At 44.5% G+C, this 15,700-nt stretch overlaps 1 protein-coding gene across 2 annotated transcripts in view; it reads left to right on the top strand.

Moving 5' to 3' along the window:
- Atp7b (ATPase copper transporting beta) overlaps window positions 1-15,700 on the top strand; it is a 62,452-nt gene that overhangs the window by 2,124 nt on the left and 44,628 nt on the right. Inside the window, exon 1 of one of the 2 annotated variants that reach the window (XM_060381447.1) lies at window positions 14,930-15,517. The exons of the other annotated variant lie outside the window; for it this stretch is intronic. Within the exon in view, the coding sequence (XP_060237430.1) occupies window positions 15,278-15,517 (240 nt within the window). The 5' untranslated portion in view covers window positions 14,930-15,277. Of the gene's footprint in view, window positions 1-14,929; window positions 15,518-15,700 lie in introns of those variants that run through there. 2 annotated transcript variants of the gene reach the window in all.

Below are 15,700 nucleotides of genomic sequence, written 5' to 3'. Positions count from 1 at the left end.
AGAACCAGGAATGTTAATCAAGCACTGGTGTTTCCTTCATGGGGGAGATAAAATCAAATACCTGCATTCCGTCCAGAAAGCTGAGAGAGGATTTTGTTAATGACGGGGGACCATTTTGCTATCAGTGGAAGCAGAACTCACCCACCTCCCAAATTCTTCAGAGTGGTTATCCCAGACTCTTCCCTCCATAGACCATTACTCATCCTTGGGAGATCTCATATGTACTTTATGGCCTGCTGAGCTCTTTGCTATCCATCAGAGTCCACACTAAAGTCTAGGCCTTTTAGCTATTAGAACCCACCCTTATGGTCACATGTACTCTGCAAAAAAAGGTTCTATGTGGTCACACCTTAAGCTTTATTGTGCACCTGGATTGAAATTGTTGCCAGAAAACCTTTTCCCAAACTGTGTTTTAAATGCACTGGCAATGAACTACCTGGCATTAGACTCCCTGAAGTCTGATGCAGGTTGACACAGTCAGTCTGAACCAGGTCTTCATTCTCATTTATTTTTGGGCTCGATTCCCCGCCTGGACACCTGCAGGGTCCCCCTTGGGGATAAGGACAGAGAAGAATCTGCTTTAGTGAATGATCAGACAAGAGTTCTGTTGGAATCGAGATCCAAATGTTGAAGATTCCAGGGACGTGCCCTGAGCTGAAGCCAGACAGTGTCCAAGCAGCACAGCCTTGATAATAGGAAATGCATATTTGATCTTTGTCCTGGGTTCCTGACCAGAGCTAAACCCTTGGGATTTCTCCGGTGAGCCTGAGAGGAGCCTGTTTTACTGTTAACAAGGAGGAACCTTTCAGAGTCACAGAGGTCTGTTAAGAGGCTGACCTTGGTGTGCTTTTAGATGGCTTTGGAGTTGGGTCTGGTCACCACGGAAACCAGCCCTTTGGTTTGGGTGTTAGAATTTTCAGCCCCACCCCCCAGCTTCTGAGGAGGTGAAGGGACTGGATTACCCTTCAATCACAAATGACTCATGCTTTTTATCAACCCTGCCTACCAAGTGGAACCTCCATAAAACCCCTAAGTGGTAACTTTGGGGAGCTTCCAGGAAGTAAACCTTGTGAAGATTCTGGGTGTGAGGGTGTCCTGTCTGCAGAAGGCATGGACCCTCGGGGAACTTACTTCTTTCCCCTTGCTCTATATGTCTCTTCCACTTGGCTCTTCTTGCATTGTGCCCTTGATAATGCATACCTGTGTAACAGCAACTTTGGCTTTTGTTTTTGTTTTTCAAGACAGGGTTTTATTGTGTAGCCTTAGCTCTCCTGGACTTTGTAGACCAGTCTAGTCCCCAACTCACAGAGATCCACCTGCCTCTGCCTCCCAAGTGCTGGGACCAAAGGTGTATGCCACCTTGACCCACTTGTAAAAGTAATTTTTATTCACCTGATTTAATTGTCCTCTCAGAGGCTTACTGCCTGTCTGCTAACCTAGGCCTAATCCTGGAAGCTTCCAGTCTCCGTAAATTCTAATCTAGGCCTAGAATGCTTTCAGCTTCTGAGACTTGACTGCTCTAGCTCTTTCTGAACTCTGGCTAGCTGGTTCAGCTCAGCTGTCTGGCTCAAAACTCCTGACAGAGTCAATCTGGCTCTTCTTAGGCTCTGACTGAATTGCTCTGCTTGGCCTCATACTAACTTTGGCAATATGTTCTAATCTTCTAGCTCCTTCTCATTCTCTGGCTGGTTCTGTCTTCATCTGTGCCTAGCTTGTTTTCTCTTCAACCTCTTCAATCTCTCCCGGTAAAACTGCCCCTCAACTCACTGTCTCAACTGAACAGCCTGAACAGAACTCAAAGATTGGCATGCTTCTATCTCCTGAGTGCTGGGATTATAGGCATGTACCACCACCCTGGACCTAAGCTTTTCTTTACCTGAAACTTGCTCTATACCAGGCTGGCTTCAACTCAGAGAGATGCTTGTTTCTGTCTCCTTGCTTAAAGGTGTGCCTATATTCCAGCCACATCACACAGACTTAGAAGGTCTTTGGATGTGATCTCTTGCCAGAGCAGCCATGTTCTGAATTAAAATTTCCCTGCATGTCTGTGAACCACTGTAGCGTATTATCTAACCCAAAGTTGTGCAAGACCCTGCCTGACAGCCAGTCACTATAGATGTGTGGAAACACTAGAATTAGAGACTCTCACATGACCAGCCCTTGCCCACAGGATCTGTGCTAACTTCAGGCACTGTTAGAACTGCAAAAGGCCTCCAGGCCTTGTTGGTGGGGAAACTGAGTCAGAAGTTAAAGAACTTGCTCAAGGGACATTGTTAGTAAGAGAAAATGAGTAGTATTTGGTCCTAGGTCGGTTTGAAGAGCTTTCTCAAAAAAACACGGTCTTTGCGACTTCACGATACTTGGTCATCCCATCTGATGTTACTAAATTAATAAATTTGTCTTAACTTCGCAACTCTGAGATGCTTAAACATGGGGACCAGACTTAAAACATTTAAAACATATCCTTCTTGGTGTGAATTTCAGTACAGGACTGGCTGTTCAGCCTCTACTCCAGAGTGCAGGGAAGTCCAAATAACAACATGGCTTGTAGTTCTCTCTTCAGTGTCTCGGTTGTATTGAAGGGAGTGAGGAGTACAGTTAATAATTTAGTTCTTTTTCTGGGATGGAGAATCTTGTTATGTAGTGCGGGCTGGCCCACTATTTACTCTGTAGCCCAGGCTGCTCTAAAACTTTCAACAGTCTTCCTACCCAGTGCTGGAGTTACAGGTGTGAGTCACCGCACGGGGCTTCCTTGTTTTCTATGGTTTGTAAAGGCATCCTTCAGTTGTTGAACAATGAATGAATGATAGCATTATTTCACCCATTGTGTTTTTCTTCAGGCGCCTCTGTGGGGCAGTAATCAGCAGGCGATGTCCTTCAGTTCCCAGATTATAGTTGTACACCACAAATCCTGGTTTTTTATTGTTTCCTTTTTTATTTTTTTTAACAGCCTTATTTTATTTTTACGTCTGTGAGTGTTTTTGCCTGCGCATATATCTGCCCCATGTTAGTGCCTGGTGTGCAGAAGAGGGTGTCAGATCCCCTGCAACTGGAGTTACAGTTGTGAGCTGCCCTGTGGTGCTGGGAATCGAACCCGGAAGAGCAACCAGAGCTCTTAACCTTTGAGACATCTCTGCAGCCCCACGGATGGATTTTTAAATGCTTGACTGACAATCATTTCAGTTTGAATCAGAAGGCTGACCTCTGTGGTGACATGGTTGCTGCTCACTGATAATCACAGCACAGCTATCAAGGAAGTTTTCTTGGCCAAGTGACAGTTTACACAAGAAAAGAATGTTGTCAGGTGAAATTCTGAAAAATGCCTGTTAGGGTTGATTGATTGATTGATTGGTTGGTTGATTGATTGTGATGTTGGGGTGTGCCTCCGGCCTATATGTAATCCCTTGTTCTTTGTTTTTTAACCTAAGTTGAAGAAAGTAACAGAGCAAAGGTGGACTCAGAAGAGCAAGGCAGAAGAGATTTATTTTTTTGTGTGTGGCTAGGGGTGTGTCTAGTGCTGTGATAAACAACACCATGACCGAAAGAAACTTGGGGAGGAAAGGGTGTATTTCAGATTACAGTCCCACCTCACAGCCTGTCACTGAGGGAAGTCAGGACAGAAACTAAAACAAGACAGGAACCTGGAAGCCGGAGCTGATGCAGTGAGGCGGCTGTTGGCCTACTGACCATCAGCATGCCGTGGAGGGTGCTGCTTACTGGCTTGCTCATCATGGCCCGCTTAGCCTCCTTTCTTCTCTCACCCGGGACCACCCACCCAAGGCTGGCACCACTCTCTATGGGATGGGCCCAACCGTATCAATCATTAATTAAGAAAATGTCCCATAGGCTTGCCATAATGGGCAATTGAGGTTTCTGTTTCCAGAGTGACTCTAGCCTGTGTCAAGTTGATGTAAAAATTAGCCAGGGCAAGATGGAACCGAAGGCCTGTGCTTGTACATAGAGCTACACCCCTAGCCAAATAATAAGCAGACATTGTGAAATCTGCCCTTTCAGAAGTCAGGCAACTGTGCAGCTGGTTCTGCTAGCAGTTCGTTTCTTATCTCAGTTGTGCCTTTGATTTGTCCTTTATCCATCTGGCTACGATCTTACAGACTGTCACCCTTTGTAGAAGGGACCCTTGCCTCAATCTCTTCTCATCGTACTCATTCTTTAAGGAAATTGGAATCACTGGGTGTGCTTTCTTTAACTTTTCTTCCTGTCTTTACACACTTCCTCCAAACCCCCAGTTTTTATTTAGATTTACAGCTTGCTTTTTTTCCCCTTTCACTTTTCTTTTTCCCTTCAAGGCCAGGTCCCCATACGTAGGTTAGGCTGTCCTTAAACTTATAATTCTTCTGCCTCATCCCCCTACATGTTGTCATGCTGTATAACCTGCTTTTTCTCCTTTTTCTGTAGAATCATTGCACAGATCAGCCTTCTTTTTAAGGTCCTGCCCTTTGCCAATACCTTTGACCCTCCTCTTGACCTGCCTGGAATCTTCAGGGCTCACTCTCCTCCCACCACTCCCTGCCCTTGCAGCCATTCCCTGTGCTTTTCTTCTGAAGTCTTTCCATTGCCTTCTGGCCTCCCTGAGCTATTGTGCTTGTTTCTGTTTATAGAAAGAGGCCTCTGCCTTTCCTTGTTGTCATTCTTTGATCACTTCGCATTTTTCTCATTATTTTGTCAGTTTATTGGGAATGAAAGAAACACACACAGACATCTATATCCAGTTATAAAGTGTAATATAGGTTATGCCTGTGTACCTCACCTGACCTAAGAATGAGAATATTGGGGCTCGAGGAGATGGCTCAATGGGTAAGAGCACATGGACAAGCATGAGGACCATGTAAAAAGCTGGGCATGGCAGTAGTTGCCTGTTAGTTAATGCAGCACTGTGGGAAGTGGGGACAGAGACAAGCAGTACAAAAATCACAATGTGGTTACGTTCTGTTTTCCTTTAAGTGAACAGTTATTATGAGTGTACTTAGAAAAGCATGTTCCCCAATACCCTCACATGATCAAATGTTTTACGTAGTATGTGTGAAAAACCAAATTATTCCCAAGAACCCACACACATTTGTAACTAAGCAACTTGTTATAGATTAACAAAGCGTAAGCATGCAAGGTAATTTTCTCAGCCAGTTACTGACAAGCTACAAAGTTGTAGTTACAAAGAAAGGATCAATTATCTTATTATGTTTCTTAAAATGTAATCTTATAAAAAGTCTTAAAAGAATCACAAATCTAAACTTTTATATAAAACACAGCCAGTCATTTCTACTTTTAATCCGCAGGGTACACATCTACTCATTAACAATTTTTTTACTAAATCATATCAGGAAGCTGAGGGCAAAAATGGATACAAGAAACTAGTCATCACCTTGACCACCCGCAAGAAAGGTATGTCATGTCAGCTAGTTCTAGTTAGTCTGCCATTGTTCTTGTTCCCTGACCTTAAAAAAAAAAACAAACAAAAAAAACCAAAAACAAAAACCAAACAAACCAAAACCCTTGCTCAATTATCAAAAGTGTGCCTTTGTGAACTTTAAATTGTTCCCCATGATTTTCTATATTAAAGCCACTAGCAAAATTATCTTACCTTAACTTTACTAGCAATCTACTTCTCCAAATTCTTTCTAAGGGTGGTGGTTGTTGCTGACAATCTGTATCTTTAAGTTCTTTCTAAGGGTGGTGGTTGAATCGTTATCTTCTCTAGCAGCCATGGTTGAAAAATTCAGTCACTATTATTCTAAGTGCCAATGATACTGCCCAGTGAGGGGCTGGAAGCCCCCTTAGATTGCCACACATTACGAGGATCTCAAGGACAACAAGCAGAGCAAAACACAACACCATGAAGTCCTCAGGACTCAGTCCTCAGGGCTCTGCCTCTTCCAGGCACACCCCTGGAGGCTGTACTAACCACTGGGCTGCATTCCATGAGTTCTAAAGCTGTTTGTTGTTCCTCTTGCATGGGCCACTGAGAAGCAAGTCAGGAAAATATATATACATCACTGTAGTGTGTATTGGCTGACTCGGGGAGAAAAACGAGACAGGGAAGGCTGCTAAGGAGTTGAGAATGTTTGAAATTTCAATGAGTTGTTTTGAGGAAGTGACTTCTGAGGTAATGTGCGCATGAAGGTTCCCTAACTGGTGATGGAATGAGGAGCTTCATATGGGATGCTGGTAGGAGGAGTTTCTAAGACAAGGAAGCAGGTACTTCTAGGTCTTTATTTAAGGAACAGGAAGAGGAGGACGGTCCTCACAGAGGGGACTAGTCTGGAAGTATGAGATCCCAAGAAAAGGGAAAGTGTACTCTTCTTTCTTACAGGTCATTGGAAGGACTTTAGGGTCTGTTCTTGAGTGTGGGGACACCCTGGGATCCTCTCAGGGGACTAATAACTTCCTATTAAAGGGCTTCCGACTTTTGTGTTGAGAAGCCGGAAGTCACTTGGGAATTTTCAGCATTTATGGAGAGACCGGTTAGCTGCCTTTGCTGGTCCAGCTCTTGCCATGTAACTCAGGCTGACTGCTGGGATTACAGGCACCCTTCCAAGGCTTCTTTAGAAGATTTTAAAAGAACACTGCTGGGATGGGCTGGAGGTCTGGCCCCGCTGAGGAGCACTGGCTGCTCTTCCAAGTGAACTGGGCTTGGTTCTCAGCGTAGCACCCACAACCATTCATAGCTCTAGTTTCTGGAGATCTGGCACCCTATTGTGGCTACTGAAGAGATCAAGTGTGCAACAAATAGACATGTAAGCAAACCACTCATGCACATAAGTTTTTTTTTAAGTGCTTGATACTGTTTGTCTTTTGAAGGCTGAACTGACAGGATTTGCTGGACATTTACTCCCGGATATGATAGGAGAGACTCTTTATCAGTAGTGAATTCTGGACCATAGCTAGGACGAATTTCACGCACCAGTGAAAGACTGCAGAAGTGTGTGTGGAGGGAATTGGGAACTCAGTTTTACGAATGCTAAGTTTGTTGTCATTATTAAACATCCAAGGGAGATAGTGACAAAGCATCTGGGTTCCTAAGCATGGAGTTCGGGAGTTGTTGGCTGTTAAGTGGGCCCAGGGAATGAACCTGTGTCTTCTAGATTTCCTTCGTTGGAGTCAGATCTTTGGAAGCAATTAGCTCAAGAGGGTTGACCTAATGGGACTGGTGTCCTTATAACCGAGGCTGGAAAAGGGAAAGGGGAAATGATAAAATTATATCTCATTGCAAAAAATAAAGGAAACTATTAATTTAGAAAGAGGCTCGAAGGAGTGAGTCCTTAGCACTTCTGCCATATGAGGATGCAACTGGGGTACACCTCTTCAAAGTGGGGAGCAGTGCCCAGCAGATCCCAGATCTGCTCACCCCGATCATAGACTCCTGACCTCTAGACTGTGAGAGGTGCATCATCATTCATAAAAGATCCAGCCGGAGTGCTTTCTTATACAGCCTGCTAAAACTAAAGAAAGGTGGTATTTCCACATGATTGGATGAGCTTGCCAGAGAATGTCTACAGTTGAAGAGGCTTATGGGGTAAGCTGGGGGAGGGGCTGGGAGATTCGAGAAGGCTCTGTGGCATTCCAGCACTTTAGCACTGTGGGGCCTATAAGGTTCTAGGGAAGGACTCAAGAGTGGAATGGAATGGGAGAAATCCCAGAAATATGGGTCACTTGGCGGCTGACTGAGGCGGCAAAAGGCAGCCATGAGAAAAAAAAAAAAAACATCAGGTGGAGTCCAAAAAATGCGTTTTTTGGGGGAGGGGGTTGTTTCCATATTTTAGTATATCAGGAAGAGGGGCTGTGGCTAGAAATGGGGCAGGGAATCATGATAACAAGGAAGAGACCAGCGGTGGGAAGTGAGAGGGCTGGGAGGTAGTTGGGCCTCCAGGTGGCACCAGAGACCTCTCAGGTTAGTGGTGGGGCTTGAGCCATAGGCAGGCCTGGAGGGGGCAGTATATCTCATTATCCAGCTCACTCCAAGGTGAGCAGCCATTGGAGGGCAGAGGGGGAGTTCTGTAGGCAGATCCAGGTGCAGAGAGTGGCCAGCGAGGGTCGGACACACAGTGACCTGTGAAATAGCAGGTTGATATTCTAAAGTGTTTCTCGTTTTGTCCTCTTCTGGTCATACCCTTTCTTGCTCACTTTAAATTCATAGCCTCTTTTCATGAATTGTTGTTATATAACATGTGTTCGCGTATATTCCTAAATACATAAATGCACTCTGCTCAGTCTGTATGTTACTTGTATATGTGTTCTCAGGGATGACCATTTGGTGTTGGACAGCCAGTTGGGGCACTCTTCTCTGGGGAGGACTATTACTCCTGTCAGCATTCCTTAGTTGCCTGTGTAAGGGTGAGAACCTCTGTGCTTCCACCAAACCCTCCATCCACTTGAATGTTGTTGTTCTTGTTCAGCTCATGTTTATACAGTCACGTTGTTGAGACTTTATGGGGGTGGCTTCTGATGTTCCTGAGAGACACAGTCTCCCAGCAAACTCACTGGTCCTACTTCTGACAATCTTCTTCTTAACTCATCTGTTCTGGACTTTCGTTTTTTCTAGGCTTTTACTACAATTTCAATTTGTATGTTTAGGTTGTTGACTTCTTGGTTTAACTTTGGCTGAATCTAGAAATTCACATATTTCTTATGTTTTCCAACTCAGTGGAGTACAGGTTTTCAAAGTATTCCTTTATAATCTGAATTTCTTTAGTCTTTTTTTCTAACCTTTAAGAAGGTGGTGCCTATCTCTAAAGCTAAGATGTGTTTCTTGTAGGCCAAAGAAAGATGGATTTTGTTTCTTGATTCCTTTAGTCAGCCTGTGTCATTTGATTGTACAGTTGAGGCCATTGATATTTAAAGTTATTATTTAAATATATGTGTTCATAGTGGACAGGTTATTGTTGGTTAGTTGTTTGTGTTCTCAGTGGTACTTTGCATTTTAATAATATTATGGTGTTGAATTTCTTTCCATAGTCTCTCTGCTATGCTCCTGTCTCTCTTCAGCCCAAAATATTGCATCCTAAGTTTTCTTTAGGTTTGGTTTCTTAAATATTATTTTTTAAGACTGTCTATATCACAGAAAGTTTTTCTTTCTCCTTCAACTATGGCAAATAGTTTTGCTGGGTTTATTAGTCTAGGCTGGCCTTCATGATCTTTTAGAATTTGGAATGCATTGCTCCAGATTCCTGGTTTTCAAAGTTTCCTTTGAGAAATCAGCTGTTATTTTGATGTTTTGTTTTCTTTATATGAGACTTGTGTTTTTTCTCTGCTAGTTTTCAATACTGTTATTTATATCTAGTGTTTATCTGTGATGTGTCGTGGTGATTTACTTGATCTGGTGTATGCCATTGACTTGGGATTCTTTTCCCTCATCTATGCCTAGTAATCCAAAGGTTTGTTTTTTTCCTGGTGTTCTACACCTCATGTATCTTCCCTTCTTTTCTTTCTTTTTTATTTTTTTAACATTTATTTATTTATTTGTATTCCTTCTTTATTTCGTCTAGATCATCTATTTTATCTTAAAGTCCTGATGTTCTCTCTTCCGCTTGACCTATCCTACTTGTAAGGCATTATGTTGAGTTTTCTAGTTGGGCTATTCAGTTTCATCATGTTCTTCAGTATTTCTATGTCTTCATTGAATTTTGTTTTCAAGCCCTCGATTGTCTTCCTCATTTCCATCAGTCTTATGTTTGTGTTTTCCTCTTTCTCTCTCTCTTTCCTTCTTTGTTGTTTGTTTGTTTTGAGACAAGATCTCGGTATTGAGATCTGGCTCCCCTGGAACTCATTATGTAGACCAGGCTGCCCTGCAACTCTGTAGACCAGGCTGGCCTCTGACTCAAAGAGATCTTCCTGCCTCTGCCATCTCCATGGCGGTACCACCGTGGCAGGCTGTTTTTGGTTTGCTGATCATCACTCAGGTATTTTTTTTCTCCTTAAGCTCTTTCTTCATAATATCTTTCATCGAGTTGTTTCTTTGTGTCTGATTTAAACTCCTTGGATTCTTTGATGAGGTTTCTGATTGTTCTTCTAAAGTCTGTGCCTTGGGGCTCATAAAGTTAATTCTCATGGGCAACATTTCTGAAACAGGACTGGTGGATTTTGGATGGGAGATACTGGCTTGATGTTTCATACTGTTTGCATTCTTTTGCTTTGAGATCTGGGCATGTGGACTTGTTTTGTTCTGTGTCTGATATGGACAGAACAAATTGGGGCAGAAGAGAGCATGTGCAAGCGGGTTGGGCCGAGAGGTTGGAAAGGTCTTAGGTGGTATGAATCCAGGTGGACAGATAGAATGTGTGCACCAGTTCCATCCTGGAGTATGGGGTTAGTTGCTGCTGGGTGAAGGTTTTGTGTGGTATGGGATGAACTTGGGAGTTGGCAGGACAGGTCATAAGAGAAACCTAGCAATTGCTTGTGATGCAGGCAGAGGTGGCCAGATTAGGCTGGGACACTGGATGTGGGACCTGGGCTAGATTTGGCAAGATTGGGACAGTGCAGAGAGGAGAGCATCAGTCAGAGTTTTGGGATCTTGTGTCGAGTGTACACCTAACATTTGGCCTCCAGTCTTATTGGCCTGTGTTCTGGCATGAAGGACAGATGAACACTGGGCTCTTAGCTGTGGTGACTGTGCTGTTTGGGAAATGTGCCAGTGTGGGAAACTTGCTGGGCCTCTGTGTCCAGCATGCAGCTTAGGGTCAGATTCTGTCCTGTCCTGTCCTGTCACAGAATCTGAGACTCTTCTTGTGCTTTAGAGGGCTGGCCTGCTCCGCCCCAGGGTCGGTCTTGGAGGCCCTTCCTAGTGAAAGATCTGCTGGGTTGAGCTAGTAATCTTTTTGAGTACTGAAATGTTTTCTTCGCCAGATGTCCCTCCCCCAAAACAGGGCCCTTTTGTCCTAGGGGCTCATGGAAACATGAGCTGCCCATCTGCCTTTGGGGCCCAGGCTTCTCAGCTTGCAAAACAGTTGTTTGGGACAGCAAGGTGTGTGGGGGCTGGTGGCACATATATGTATATACAATTTATGTGTGTGTGTGTGTGTGTATGTGTGTGTGAATTTTGTTTTAGGAAACAGCAAAGATTACATATGGGAATCAAAATACATGTGTGCAAGAAGACACTTCAAAGACCTGTTCTAGAAGGAATGAATAAGAGAATAATGGAGTTTGCCCTCTGGTTTGTGTAAAGGGGACAGAAAAGCCCAATGAAATTCTAGGCATGTTGGTGCATGCCTATAATCCCCCCTGGTCTGTAATGGTAAGTTTAAGGACAGCTGGTAAGACCATGTCAAAAAGAAAAAAAAAAACAAAACAAAACAACAACAACAACAACAACAAAAACAAGAAAGAAAAGAAAAGAAAAAAAAAAGAATCGAAAACCCTAAAGAATTGTAGGTGAGAGCGCTTCCCTGCTTTATACACACAGCTCAACCACTTATTTAAATATGTTTAAGCAGGCTCATGTAATACCTGACATTTGCTCATTAGCACAGATGGAAGATCCTTGTGTTCCAGAGCTTAGTCATTTCTCAGAGTTGAGCACCTATTGGGCAGTGGCCACAAGAGTGGATTATCAGCTTGCAAAGTTGGTGGGCAAAGGGCACTTGGCTCCAAGAATGATGATGAACAGATGATGAGGAAAAAAAATTATATACATACGTACATACATGTATGCAAACATATACATATTATAGGTACACCTAACAAAACCAAATTATCGCACTATGTTATGATAGCTTAATAGAAATCTTTGCCTAGGAACCAGAGGGTTATGTAGATATGAAGGAGTTAAAGTTTTACCGAAGTGTGCTGATTTCTGTCTGCTTGTTAAAGCCCCTACCCCTTTTGCTGGGAAAAATAAACACTGCTTGGGGGAATAATTACCACAGCTATCTTGGCAAAGGTCACACTGCAGATCCTGTTTGCTAAGGAAGGGATCCTTTTACCTGCCAAAGTTTGTAGGCCTTAATTACTACTGATGCTGTAGAACGAAGGGGAATCACAACCTATGCCCTGAGGCAGGTCTGGCCAGCTCCTTTCAATAGGCCAATTAAAAGAGGAAATCAGAAAAAGGAGACTCATTTAATGTGGCTGTGTTGGGAGGTTGCATTGGACCACTTTGTCTTTCTTCCCAGGTTGGCCACATTGAAGTTCAATAACACTGACAAATGTTTCTACACTTGGATTGCTGCTGCAAAACATCGCGGTACAAAAATGCTGGCTCCAGTAAACATTCCTGCGATTCCTTTTGGTGGGCATGGGTCTCAAAGACCACCCCAGTTACCAGACCCATACAAGTTGTGAGAAATGGTGCCGACCTTTACAGAGCGTGTGCTTGGGTCTCAGCTTCTTCGTTAAGAGTTTCTTCTGTCTCTCCGAGTGCAGGTTCTGTTCTTGCTGGTTGGAATTTCTCTGACAGTAAGGGCTGGATACACAGGCAGTTAGTGTAGACTGTAGTGCTGTTGGAATTCCCATAGGCAGCTCGGAGAGAGGCAGGGTGCTTCAGGGTAGTCTGGGAGATGGCATTGGGAGAGAGGACTGAGGTCAGCTGTAAGGGGAAGATGAAAGAGGAATTTGGATTCTGGCTCAAGAAAGTGGCTTTTGCCTGTAAGCTTTGCAATGCCCCCTTTCTCTGTCTTCATTCCCTCCTAATAGAACTACATTTCCATATCATAAATATATTGCAGTTCTGTAAGTCTTCTGCTTAACAGTTTTTCTAGGTTTGCTTGCCCATTGTTCGGGAAGGAGGTCCCAGAATCTACCTCAATATATCACTGAAGCAAGAAACAAAAACAAAAGCCCAAACCCACAGGCACGCATGCATGCCACAGCAGCAACAGAAAGGTGCACTGTCGTCCCCAGGACAAGCTCCAGGCTTTCTGTCCTTCCCAAACTGAAGCTAGCTCACTTTTCTGGTTGTGTTCTAGATCTGGGTGATTATCTAGGAGACACCTGGGACAAGAAAGCATTTACATTTTCTGAAGTTCATGATTTAACAGAATAAAACTATTTAAAAGAATTTAGAACATAAATCCCAGCATACTTCAGCCACCTTTTTGAAAGATCTGGCCCTCAAAGATGAGAATCAGTCAGGAGGTACCATGAGACTGAAGGGCAAACAGATGGGTTGGCATGGAGAGCAGTGAATTGTGTTTTACAAAAGGAAGCTTGTGAGTGGCAGCAAAACCAGTGGACTCTAACAGCCTGGGTCAGGAGGCTCAGAGCCCCAGGTACAACACCCTTGTAGCATGTTTCACTCTCCAGGTTTGATCCTCACTCCTGCCTTCCTGCAAACACACAGTACAATCCAAAGTGACTTCATCCATTTATCTGATTGCTCTCAAGCTAGTGTCAAGGATGTCAGGCACATTCCCAGGCCAGGGTCTGATCATGGAGTTCCATACTATTATAATGGTTTTTACTACTTGTGACATGGAGGGAACTATTTTTGGGAAACCAGTCAGGGTAGAACCATAATGGTTATGACTCAAGATGGCTACAGTCAAGTTAGGTTGAATCCAAGTATACATTCCCAGTCACAATGCCGAAGCATTTGTATTTGTAAAGATCTTATATCATCAGGGAAAAGTTAACTGTTTAATAATTCATATTTTAAAAGACCTGATACCCCTGGGAACATTTTTACCTAAATGTCTACAATTTTGTAGTAGCCTAATGGATTAAAGAGATAAGCCTCAGTTATCAACCTGTGTTTCCTCAAGGAAATGCAAGGTTCAGCAAGACTGCAGAAACCTGACATTCTGCTAGCTAAGCAGGCTCTGAGCAGTCTTAGCTGCCGTAGTGTTGGGCTCTGGCTGGAAGGCTTGGGAGCCCAAGCCCTTAGTTATCTTTCCATTGTTAGGCTCTAGCTTGGTCAGTGTTTCTTGGAAATTGAAGCAGGTTCCCTTTGTCCTTGTCTCCTACTTGGGAAGATAAAATAAAATCCATATACGTTTTGGAGGAGTTGACTGAACATGCTTCACAAGTTATAGCGATGTCAGATTCTTAGAGAGGAAAAGAACAGCGAATGCCTTCGGCCAAGTGGACCACTGGTGGGCATGCTTTCCCTCAAAACAAAACAAAACAAAACAAAACAAAACAAAACAAACAGGCTTCTTGTTTGGTGGGTGAGTTGGTTGGTGGGTGGATGGGTTCTTGGGAGGGTTGCTGGGTAGGCTGGTAGGTGGGTTTGTTGGTGGGTAGCTTTATGGATGGGCTGGTTGGTGGGTGGGTTACAATCCTGGAGCTGGAACCCGGGATGGAGCATGCTAAGCAGCTCTTGAGGTCATTTTCAGGTAGAGAGAAGGTGTCATTGTGTGGACCCAGAAGGTCATGGGTTCTAAATGCACATTCTCGTGACCTGAAGGCAGCACACTGAGCTGTGAGGAGTAATGCAGACATGGCTGCTCTGCTCACTGGCTCAGTTCACTCTGCACTGTGTCTTTCACAAGCCAACAGGAGGCGTTGCCAGGATCAGTGTCTGCATGTATGTTCTGCTCATGGAGCTTGAAGACACCTTCCTTTCAGACTCTGAATGGGTCAGGTGGGGGATGGAAATCTGCCTGGATTTCCACAATCTTGTGTGTCTCTGTCTGTTAATCCTCAGGTGGAAAAGCAGGTAGCCTGAGAAGCCTGAATTGTGGATTAGTTCTTGCCACTTGTGCCAATATAAAGGGCGGATGAGCCTTGTTAGCCTGAGTTTTTGCAGTCAGTTCTTACTGAAGTCAAGGGGAAACAAAGCTACAGAAAACATGGAGCTTTCTAACACTTATTTGGGAATGCAAATCATGTTGTTCGGGAAAAACTTCTCTTACCCAGTAGGCTGCCCTGTGCCAGTGCTGGAGCTCTGGGAGAGGCCACTGAAATTATTCCAGGAAAACCCTTACAGCTTGGCACTACAAGGAAGTGCCTGGCCCATCATTTTCATCTCTCGCCAGGTTTCTAGGAGGACAGGTGGCCAGAAGGAAGCTGTGCCTGGCCTTGGGAGACGATTAGGTGCTGAGTTCCTGGATGCAGTGCTTGCTGTTCAGGACTCTGTGGATTGTGCTGGGCCTGCAGTACCCCATACCTGTGCCGGTTAGGTTGGGTGGAGATAAACAAAGCAAACAGGTCCACAGCGGCCCTGGGCTGGCTGCAGACTGAAGACTGCCTCTCCGTGCCTGCAATTTGTCCAGCTGGGAAGGCTGCCTGTCCCTGCTAATGAGCAAGACCCTTTGAAAGCATTTTCCTCAGAGCACCAGAAGTGTGGTGAAGCTGAACTTCGTTAGTGGGAAGGGAAGGAGTGACGATGGACCTGCCAATGGAGAAAGCTCAGGGCAAGGTGCAGCAGCCTCGGGAGCAATCTCTCCTGGCAACTCTGAGTAACCCACAGGTGACATTGCTCTCTGTGAAGAAGAGGTGCTCCTTCAGGAGGAGCTTTGGGCTGGGGGGCTCGGCCAGACCGGAGTCTTCAGAGAATGACTCTCCCCGGCCTGAGGAAGAATTGTCACCGGGTGTTTTAACCAGAACCCTGGAAAGGAGTTCCCAGGTCAGTGCGCTAGAAGACCGGCTGAGAGGCTTGGGGACTGGGACTCAGTTTACACCTGGCTCTGTGTGTGTGTATGTGTGTGTGTGTGTGTGTGTGTGTGTGTGAGTGTGTGGGTGTGTGGGTGTTTGTACAGGGTCATATCGACAGGAGTCAAGTCTATGGGGTTGGGTTAAGGTGCAAGTG

This window comes from Meriones unguiculatus, chromosome 4 (genome assembly GCF_030254825.1).
Source record: "Meriones unguiculatus strain TT.TT164.6M chromosome 4, Bangor_MerUng_6.1, whole genome shotgun sequence".
Lineage (NCBI taxonomy): Eukaryota > Metazoa > Chordata > Mammalia > Rodentia > Muridae > Meriones > Meriones unguiculatus.
The sequence above is the reverse complement of the archived record's forward strand: the minus strand, read 5'-3'. Positions and strand labels throughout refer to the sequence as shown.